This window comes from Corvus moneduloides, chromosome 21 (assembly GCF_009650955.1).
Source record: "Corvus moneduloides isolate bCorMon1 chromosome 21, bCorMon1.pri, whole genome shotgun sequence".
Lineage (NCBI taxonomy): Eukaryota > Metazoa > Chordata > Aves > Passeriformes > Corvidae > Corvus > Corvus moneduloides.
In genome coordinates, this window is record NC_045496.1 from 2,082,269 (window position 1) to 2,093,392 (window position 11,124).

Sequence of the window (11,124 nt, forward strand, 5' to 3'; positions counted from 1 at the left end):
GTGCTACCAAACCAAAATCTTTGCTCCTCTGGCACATAATGGACAGCAAGATTCAGGCTGTCCATTTAGGCTCTTCAAAGGAAGAGTTTAACACAGAATAACATCAACACCGAAAATAAATCTATGTTAGAAGTCTAATACCATTTTTGTTCATAGGCTGCAATGTGTTTTATGAAGAAAAAGCAATTACACTCGTCAGTACGAAGTGCAACGTGATAGATGTGCATTTGCACATGCCCACTAATTGCCAACATCCCATAGAGAAATAAAGGTTAAAGAATATCCAGGAATCATTTACAGTCCTCACAACTCATACTAATATAGAATTCAACCTTGGAACTCTTATCAAATTTAACAGTCTTTACAATCCGGTATGCAACGCCTGTGTGTGTAATACGTGCTTCTGCATAGACCTTGTCTCTGTGGACGGACCTTGTATGAAAGCAGCAGAGGTCACTACTGTGGCCTCTTCCAAAAGGGATGAAAGATCCAAACTCTCCACACGAGAGGAAGAAAAGTGTGAGGAAGAAAAGCAATGATACCTCATGCAACAGTTGTTCTATCCTCACTTTAAACTACACACGAGGCTGGGGCAGCTGGAACTTTCCTCGCTGCTCCCCTCGGGAGGGATGCCCGGGGCTCACTCACCTCAGGCGATGGCTGCCTGCCGGGCCGGTCGCACACTCCGTGCCGTGCCGTGCCGTCCCCTCCTGCCTTCCCTGCCTTCCCTGCCTTCCCTGCCTTCCCTGCCTTCCCAGCCCTGCCTGCTGCCCGTCCGCCGCCCCCCGAGCCCGGCGCTGCGCTCTCCCTCCACGGCGCTCCCCTCACGCCCTCCGCGGCCGTGGAGCCCCCTGGCGGCGGGGGCGGTGGCGCGCGGCCACACCCCGCGCGCGCGGGCGGGGCGGGGGAGGCGCGTGGCGGCGGCGCTGAGGCGGCGCTGAGGGAGGCGCGGGGGGACGGCGGTGGCTGCGGAGGAGCGCGGAGGTGGCTCTGAGGGGACGCGGAGGTGGCTCTGAGGCGCCTCTGAGGGGACGCGGGGACCATGGCAGACCACGAAGCGGGGTACCCGGCCAAGTCCCGGCGGGCGCCAGGTAACTGCCGCAGGGGGAGCGGGCAGGGGGCTGTCCCCAAACGGCCCCGCAGCGGCCGCTCCTCGCGGGCTCCGTGTACGGGCGCCTTCGTGTCTCCCTCTCCGCTTTTTTGTTTCGGTTTCAATCATTGCTTTATTTAGTCTCGGAGAAAAGTTTGGCGATGCTTCACCGAAGTTAAGCCCGCGGGAGGAGCGAGGAGCGGTCGTGCCTCGCCCCCCGGGCAGCCTCCGCTTCCCTGAGCCCCGGCTGCCGAGCGGTCACCGGCGGCCCCGGAGCGACCCCAGCCCCGGGGTCGTTCCGAGCCCGCTGCCCCGGCTATCGGGGAGCGCTGAGCCCCCAGCCCCAGTTAACAGGGGATGCCGAGCCCGCTGCCCCGGAAAACGGGGATCTGAGTCCCCAGTCCCGGTTAATGGGGGATGCTGAACCCGCTGCCCCGGTTAACGGGGGATGATGAGCCTCAGCCCTGGCTAACGGGGGCTGACCCTGCTGCCCCTTCGGGTAACGGGGCCGCAGGTGGTGATTCCCGGCACGTCCTCACACGGGCCTCGGGAACGTGTCAGAGCATCATCACGAGCTGCCCCGGTGGCATAACTCGGGTCGGTTTCTTTGTCGTGTGGTTTCCTTCCCTGTGCGGCAACTCAGATCACTAACGGGAAAACTATGCAAATAATGATAAGCAGAGTTAACAGAAGTAACCCCTGGGGCGCTGCACCAGTAAACGAGAACAAGGAGGACTTAGGGATTGGTTTTTGACGCTACTGTGGCTTTTCACCGCAGCCAAATCCTGTATAGGTGTGACTGCAGGAAGTGGTAGAAGTCCTCAGGTGGGGCAATGAGTTGTGCTGAATTTTTACTTCTTGGCATCGTTACAGATGTGGGTTTTGGCCTTCCAGTTAGGAGGTGTGAGTGTGTGACGTGGGTCAGGACATTTTAGAGCTGATGCACTGAGATAGCACAACTGACAGTTTCACTCACTGGAAGCTGGAATGTTTTCCTTTTACTTCCATTGTTCAGAAACAACGCAAAAGTCATTATTTATTTTATGCCTTTCTCGTTTGCAACCGGAGAAGGAAATGTATTTATATGTTGCTTTGTGTACGAAGCCTTTGGCTGGGTAATTTGAGTTGTTGTGTAAATAACTGTGGATCTCTTTGGGCCTCATGCCCAATGGCACATGCTGGTTCTGGTATCCTTGGAGAGGATCTGTATTTCATGCTGTAACTCTGTTAGTTATTAATACCTTGCCATGGTCACGTTGGTTCCAATCTTGTCTCTGCGAGCCTTTCCTGAACATGCTGCTGAGGTGGTTTCTCCTGCAGCTCATATGTGATCACAATAAAGGATGGAGTAAATGGCATTAGACGTAGGTTTGGTTATTAGATGTCGTAATTTTGGCTATTTCCCATGTGAAATGCTCTGAGAAGCACCTCTGAAGACATCTAGTTCACATTGAAATTGGCGTTTTGTTTTCAGTCAGGGCACACTTCTGGTGTTTGACAGCAATATGCTTGTTTGGATTGTGGAGTCTTTTCAGAAGAAAATAAATCACAAATGAAGCGTGTGCCACACCTCAAGGGTAATGAAAACTTTACACTTTCACCTTACCCTCCAGCACTAAGTGTATATTATAAATTATTAATACAGTTTGATGATCCAAGTGATAATTTCTTGCTAAACTAATGGTAACTGTTCCAGTCAGCCTTAAAGGCATTGAAGCCTGATTCAATTACGTTTTTTATTTTTTTAATAGTCTTTCTCCTTGTGGTTTACTTCTTAAAGAGGTTGCTCAAGAACTTTTGCTTTTTTTTCATTGCCTGCCTTGATTTGCCCACCACAGCAGGCTATAAATCCAAGTTTTGGGCTAACCTGCCTTTTCGCTCAGGAGAAAATTCCAGTGGGATGTTTAGGGATACTGTCAGCCATCACTTAGTGTGGGATAAAGTCTTTATTTTCAGCCTCTGGGGTGGGCAGGGATAGGAATCACCTGCAGGAGCTTTAGTGTTACCTCTGTACCACCTCTGTCAGTCCCACTCGAGTGCTTTGAACTGGCTGCTCTCAGGATCCAGTGTCAATGAGCCTCACTGAGAAATCGAGCAAGAATTGCCTATTGATGAAGTTGTCCAATGATACCATGTGCCATGATGAGATGGTTCAGAACTAGCTCATTCCACAAATGCCAGGCATGTTTCTTGTATTTCATACAGTTTTCCATGAGACAGCATCTCTCTCCCTTCTTGTATTGTGAAATACACCCCATCGTGGGACACTGGTGCTAAATAAATCCTCTCTGCAGTCTTGAAATTTTACATCATTTGAGGTGTGACTTCTACACGAAATTCAGTTTGTCCAGGGTAGGAATGTGATGTTTGTGAGTGCTGAGTGCCACCCTGGGACATCCCTGCTTGGCAGCAGGCTCCTGGCAACCCATTAAGAGTCTTAGCTGGGAGGATAAGAAACTTCCTGTAGCTCTGTGAATGCCTCCCAATCCACATTTTGTCATGGCTTTAACTGGGTAGTATTTGAAACCACCAGCTCGTTATTTGATCCCAGAGACACCTTCAGCTGCTGTCTTCTGACACAGAAATAAGGCATGAGGAGTTTCTGGCCAAGAAATTCTTTATGGAGGCTTTATTTCACATCCAGCTAATCTTATACCTCATCTTATCCAACTTCCCAGGTCCAACAGGTCTGAGAATTGTGGTTTTCTTAGATCTGCACCTGACGGTTGGAACAGAACCCAAATTCTAATCATGCTGTCCCAGAGCTGGCAGGCTGCGGGGTATTAGTGTTTTACTCCTTAAGGGAGGTTCCTCTGCCTTCTCAGAAAACAAAGGAACAGGATTTCCACTGCAGCCTGTGAGTCCCTCTACTAGAAAAACCTGGGGAAGAGAAAAGTGTTTGAGAATTGAAACTTAAATGTTGGTACACTTCTGCAAAAATGCTACTGGGACAGCATTCTGCCCTCAGCTATCTTGCACAGCTTTGAGAGACTGGTGAAAATCAAAGCAGAATTTGGCTTTTGATTTCTGAACTAAACCTAATGCATTTGGCCGGAGGAGTAGTGCTAACAGAGACTTATTTCAAGGAATAGTCAACATAAATATGCAATTTAGGCACTTTAACAGGCACTCTTGGGGTTAAAATAGTGACAATTTCTGCTCTTTTGTAGATGATGCTGATACTGGCCTTGGTGTGTGTGGATGGATCCTGGTGATCACCTCACTTGTTTTCACTGTTCTTACATTTCCTATCTCGATATGGATGTGCATAAAGGTAAAATCGTTCACTGCTAAGTTGGATTAAAACTTTAAGCAATGCAGAGTGGCTATTATTGTTCTCAATTGGATTTACTTGTTCTAAACACAAATTAATCCAACTCTGTTCTTTCTTGAGCTATAGCAGACAGTAGATAGCAGACCCCAGCACTTCAGTGCATTCATCTTCAAACCAAAAATTAAAGTGCTATTACAATATTTGGTCAAAATAATTCCTGCATTAACATCTTTACTACATCTGCCCAGTTGTCATTAGTAAGTAAACTCATTTGAAGGATCAGAATAATTGCAAGAACCCATAACTACTCTTAGAGAACTGATATTTTATTTTTTTAAGGAGATCTCTTTGTGTATATCACGTCTAAATATGAAGTATGTAAGTATGCATCTGTAATTATGTACATAGATGTGGTTGCATGTGACACATTTGAAGACACAAACTGTCATCTGTGGTCACTCTGAGGTTGATCTTTGCAGTTTCCAGACAGGAGTTTTTCCTCCTGGCTTGGCTGATGTGTAGCATCAGAATTGGAGCTGGAAAAATCCCTGCTGGGTCATAAATACTGCACTTTGTTGTGGTGTTGCCAGGATATTCCTGATGGCTGCTGCTGGTGCTTGGACCTGCCCAGGTGCCGTCCTGTTGAGAGTCTGAGGAATATTTCTTGTGGACTATTGTCCTGATTTTTCCTTTTGCTCTTTGCTTTTTGACATTAAAGTTTAGGCTAAAATTCTCAAAAGCAGCCAGCAGAGAAATGTGTGTTAAATTTGAGAGTCAAGACTGTCTTAGACTGGTGTGTACCTAATTTGGAATCCATCATGTGACTTCTGGAAACCCCTGCATGACATCCAACAATCTGTTACAGATTATCAAGGAATATGAGCGGGCCATCATCTTCAGACTTGGACGCATCCTAAAAGGGGGAGCAAAGGGACCAGGTATGTCCTGCACAGCAATTTGTTCTAATTAGTCATCAGCAAAACAGTAATTGTGTAGAGACATTGCATTAAAGTGGCAAGTGGATTTCTCAAGAATTCTGTAACTTCCAGTAAGAGGATATGTTACAACAGGAATTGGACTTCATGAGCCTCGTGGGTCTCTTCCAGCTCAGAATGTTCTGATTCATACTGTGGACTGAGAGGGCAGCAAACTTAATTTTACCCTCTCAAAGCTCTCCTTTGTTAATGTAGGATCTGCAGGCAGAATCAAAAGCACTAAATGCAAAGGGAGGAATAATGGCATTGAATGGGTTATTTGAAAAAAGAAGTTTGAGGTATCAGTTCAACCAAATGAGTCTGGAAGCCCTGATGTCCTTCAAAAGTAACAGAAGCCAGTAGAGTATTTGATAGTTTTGAGAAGTTGCCTGTGTATATTAGAAACTCTGAGATCTGGAAGAATGTTATTTTCAGCTGTTGCTCCTGCTGCTCAGAGTGACAGAAAGGGGCAATAGCTTCTTGCTTCGTTTTCACCCAGGCTTTGCAATATTCCACATTGCTGTAAAGCTGAAGAATCTCAGTCAGCCACCAGAACAGAAGGAAGGGGGTTGATGCTTGCCAGAATTAGGCCCCACAAGTAACTATGTGGGGGACATTTTTAAAAGTAGCTGTTAACAGTTCTGGGGTTGGTTTTTTTCAAATGTTAAAAATCTCTAAGTAAGTGATACCCTGATAAATTGAAGTTTCTCAGCATGTGTTTTTGAAAATCTTACCTTGGTTTGGAAGCCAGTAACAAGTGTTGTGCTGCTGAGCTCCTCACAAAGAGCTGCACAGCCACAACAGTTGGATGTCAGTTTATTGCAGTAACAAGTTTCATCTGCTTTAATGACCCATTTTCACATCTTCTTGAATGGATTTCTTGGCACAGGTTTGTTTTTCGTCCTGCCTTGCACAGACAGCTTCATCAAAGTTGATATGAGAACCATCTCTTTTGATATCCCTCCTCAGGAGGTGAGTTTGCATTTGCCTTTGCATCTACTAAAGTACTTGCAGAATTTAGTGCACTTTGGTTTTCCTTCTCCCCTCTCAGTATTGGGTAACACGCTGTTTAAATACAGATTAGAGGTGCAATGTATTGTGAAGAATACGTGTATCCTTTAGAAATGTCATCCAGTAAGAGAAGAGCACTGAAAGAAAACAGATGATGCTCTGAGGACCAAATGAGATAATTGAATATTGCCTGAGAGCTGGAATGGGAGGGGTTTGGAACAAAAGCTGCTGGGCTTCATACAACATTCCCTAATTGCTTCTGTGAAATCTGGAAGATTTCCAGGCGCAGCAGTGATCTGTCCTGTGCCAATTTATCTACATGTATAAACTGGCTCAAGTAATGGGATGAAATTGGTATATACATCAAATGCTATTTATAGCAGCTGGGGGAATGAGTGGTCAGCTCCCTTTGCTGGGTTTTTGTGCATGTGGCTTCTGTGCCCTGCCCTGCACAGGAACATGAAGAAGGTGGTACCACTCATGGCAGGTCCTAAAGAACAAAAAAATTACTTTGATTTCTAGTCTGATTTTCCTTGGACATCATAACTTTGTAGCAGAATATCTCCAGAGCATTAGGCCAGCTGAACTCAGTGCTGCCAACTCCATAGATAACAAAAGAAAAAAACCCAACTGTCCCTCTAAAAATAAGTTAGTGAACAATTGTGTCCTGATGGTTATAACTGTATCCCTCATGTATCTGTGTATTTTGCAAGGCAGAGATGCTTCATGCAGCCTGTGTCGTGCCTCTGTTTCCTGTCAGATCCGTTCATGGGTTTGTTGCTCATCGTTAGTTGTAGATTGAGACAAATGGCAGCTGTCTTGGTACACTCTAAAGAGTAATTGGGAGAAACCTAATCACTGGCAGGCAGAATGTGCTTGCAGCTGCTGATGTGCCATTAGTGAGGCCATCAGTAATCCGGTTTTTCTTTTGACTTGATTAAATTACGCTTATGGATTTAGGTTTGTTTGTGTTCTGTACATAGAGGCAGAAATCCAGTTTTATTTGTACAATATGATTTCTGTGCATGTTACTCATTCTTGAGCTTTTGTGTTACGAAAAGCCTGCTAAAAGAGGTAGTTTGGGAAGGGTCAGGGCAGGTAAGCCTTGGAGGTTGAGTAACTCACAAGTCCCTCTCTCCTGTCAAGTAACACAACAGTAATTGTGTACCATGGAACGAGGGCAGCTCTGGGCATGGCCCTGGTTCTCTGAGCTCCCCTGTGCAGTGCCACCCTTCTGTCCCAGGAGGCTGCAGTTCTGCAGCACAGTCCCCATGGCCCTGCTGTCAGGCTGCCTCACGCAGCCCTGGTATAACCTCACTGAAAGGCAGCACGGAGACCTGCCTGGGTGTGATTCCTTGCCAGAATCACTGGTTAAACCTTCCCAGGTGAAGACAAATTTCAGAGTAAAAAATTTCTGCTTTTTTTCCTTTTCCTGTCACTGGTAAGACTTGCAGATCCCTCTGTGAATTCGAGGAAGTGGGTTAAAAATAACATTAGGGCAAAGCTAATGGAATGTATTTTTCACTGAGAAGTTTCTAATTCCATATTTAGTCTCAGCTTTGTAGAGCTGTACTGGGAGGTTAGTGAACACTGGGACACATTCACATGCAGCATATGTGTATGAGGACTTTTGTTTTCAAGACAGTGGAAAACCAGGACTTGGTGTAGTAAAACAAATACGTGATTGTCATAATAATTAACCTTGTATTTACGGAATATTCTGTACTTTCCCCACTGCTTTTCAGATCCTGACCAAGGACTCAGTGACAGTTAACGTGGATGGAGTGGTTTATTACAGGGTGCAGAATGCCACCCTGGCCGTGGCAAACATCACCAACGCCGACTCAGCCACCCGGCTCCTGGCACAGACCACCCTGAGGAATGTCCTGGGCACCAAAAACCTCTCTGAGATCCTGTCTGATCGTGAGGAAATTGCACACAGCATGCAGGTATGAGCAGTTTGGAGCAATCCATCAAACAGCAGGTTAAGCAGCAATCCCATGGATAACTGAAAGGCGTGGATTTATTTCACCTCTAAGTGATAAGTTGTGATTTGGAGCTGTAGGCAAAGCTAAGATCTCTTGGGAGGCCACTCTGTAAAATAAGAGTGAGGAACTAAAGGAGTAATGGCCAGTGGGGCTAGTAAGTGGCAACAAGGGATACAGGAGAGGAGGGCTTCCCTGGATCCTTGTGTCAGTACTTCGCTGTTGAAGGAATTCTGTGCCACAGAATTCTTTCAATGTATTAATCAAGCTCTAGGGGTTTTTGTTAGTTTGAAACAGTTGTGCTCTTACAGCTATCAAATCATGCTAGAAATACGAAAGCCTTGAAAATCTGAGAATTTGAGGATAATTCATTTGGTTTATTGGTCATTGTTCAAATTTGGGCATTAGTTTGAGCCAGGTGCATGGCCTCACCTACCTGTCCTGCCTTCTGCAGGTCACACTTGATGATGCAACAGACGATTGGGGCATTAAGGTGGAACGTGTGGAGATCAAGGATGTGAAGTTACCTGTCCAGCTGCAGAGAGCCATGGCTGCAGAAGCAGAGGCTGCCCGGGAGGCGAGAGCCAAGGTAATGACAGCAGCCCGGGGGCTGGATTCGGGTTTTCCCCAGTAAGAAATACACCGTTCCCTCTCAAGGCCTTGTAGATACAAAAAAGTACAGCTTGAAGTGTTTTCAGCTGTGGGGAGTGCCTCTGGTTTTGAGAGGCAGTGCTGGAAGAAGCACAAAAGCTTTTGAAGGTAGAATAAATCCTTGCATTGCATTCTCAAGACCTGATGCCAGATTTTGTGATCCTGCATTCTGGATGGGAGGAAAGCAGGCATTGGGGCCTGGAGAGCAACCAGGAGTGGCTTGTGCTTGGTGAAAGCATGTGCCTAGGGCAGGTCACTTACCAGAGCGCTGGGCAGTGGTTTTGGTACCTGCCTTAGCACTGCAATCACCCTGTGGATTCCCTGTCCTTGCTGTGCAGGATGAATTCAGTTCCGCTGGTTTTGCCTCCCCAGGTGATCGCGGCCGAGGGGGAGATGAACGCGTCCAGGGCCCTGAAGGAGGCGTCCATGGTGATCACGGAGTCTCCCGCTGCTCTCCAGCTCCGGTACCTGCAGACCTTGACCACCATCGCTGCCGAGAAGAATTCCACCATCGTCTTTCCCCTGCCCATAAACATCCTGCAGGGCCTCCTAGGTGGGAAAGAGTAGGGAGGGTGGGAGGGGCGAGCTCGGGGTCAGCCCACGTTTGCAGCACTGAATTCCCTGTGTAGTGTAGCTTGTGGCGGTGTTAGCAAAGTGGGTTTGCTGAGGAACCTTTTTGTTTTACTGTGTTATAGAACTTGTATGTAATGTTTGTGAATGTGGACAATTGCAATATTTGAAGTTGAAAACCTCTCAGAAGGAGTACAAGCAGGTTGTGATCTTAAATAAGATTTATCCATACTGCCCTGGATGGGACACCACTAATCCAAAACCTCCTTTTCAAATAGAATAGAAAACCAGGTTGTGGTAGAGATGATCCAACATTTGGAACTATTCCTTCTACAAAATGGGTCTGTAGCCCTGCAAGGGAAGTGGAATAGGGTCCTGGGGACTCCTGAAAATCAGGCTCATGCTCTCTAAACCAGTCCCCATTCATGAGAAGGAGTTATTAGTGGAACTTCCTGTCTGTTCTGCCACCTAGGAATGGCACAACCATGCCGTAGTTATGGATACAACGTGCTTGTGGTCACTGATGGGCTGCTGTTGTTACAGGGCTGTGTCTGCATAGTTATGCTGCTTCAAAGCACTGAAAAGGCTCCACCTGTATCTGTTTCTCTTAAAAATAATTTTTAAAAGCCAAAGTGCTGCATTTTATCCAGGTCTAAAACCTTATTTCTCTAAGAAGTAAGATGTCTGTAACGAGCAGGGAGGGGTGGTGTTAACAGAAGATGCTGCACTGGTGCTTCACCTGTTGGTGCTGCTCTGTGCAGACCTGGAGTGGTTGTTGAGTCAGTAAGGCCTTAAACACTTCATCCCCAAAGCAGGTGAGCCTCAGCTCACATAACCCAAGCTGTTAAACCTCCTGGTTTGTACCTCTGTAGTAGATGTAATTACAGATTAAAATGAGAAGAATTGGAGTTTGCCTGGGGGGAGGCTCTCCAGGCTGCCACCAACACTGAGTCTAGCATCTTAAAATTCTGGGAGGTGGCAATGAAACAGAACAGCCAAGATCAATGATGTAAGTGCCCTTCTCCCACTGGCCAGCATAAACTCCATAAGTTGTTTTTTATGCCCTTTCTGCTCCGATCAGCTCTGTATTTACCGGTGGTTTAGGCCTGGTTACCTGTGCCTCGACACGCTGTGCCTTCGTCACTGGCAGGAGATGCCCAAGTGCTGTTGCTTTTCTGCCTGTCTGCTGGGCAGGTTTTCCTCTGCATCACCAAAGCAATATACTCCGTGTTTGTCAGGGTGGCAGCTCATGTAAGCTGAGCTTAACTTCTGGCTGGGAGGGGGGGAATCAGTTAACAAAGCTGGAATAATTAGCTTTGCTGTACTCAGGACCTTGGATTGGGAAACAGAGCAACTGCACAGCTCCAGGTTAATCCTTAGGGAAGATGAGTCTCTGTAACTCCTGCTGTTGCTGCTGCAGGTGCCACCCCAGTGAATTCTTGTTGACACCACAAGATGCTTTTTGCTCTCATCCTGAATAAAAAACATGCTGTTTACTAATGAGTGACTTTCTGAAAGAGTAAAATACTGTTTGTCAGGGTCTCAAATGCGTGTAATTCTGAGGAGAGA

The 11,124-nt window shown here is 46.6% G+C and overlaps 1 protein-coding gene across 1 annotated transcript; it reads left to right on the forward strand.

Annotated features, from left to right (window-relative positions):
• The first annotated feature begins 935 nt into the window (after nt 1-935).
• STOM (stomatin) lies at nt 936-11,051 on the forward strand. The gene is made up of 7 exons (XM_032130518.1): nt 936-1,091; nt 4,261-4,364; nt 5,230-5,302; nt 6,228-6,310; nt 8,095-8,298; nt 8,789-8,923; nt 9,358-11,051. Exons 1-7 carry the CDS (start codon nt 1,043-1,045, stop codon nt 9,550-9,552), a joined length of 843 nt encoding a protein of 280 aa, XP_031986409.1. The 5' UTR covers nt 936-1,042; the 3' UTR covers nt 9,553-11,051.
• The last annotated feature ends 73 nt before the right edge of the window (nt 11,052-11,124 follow it).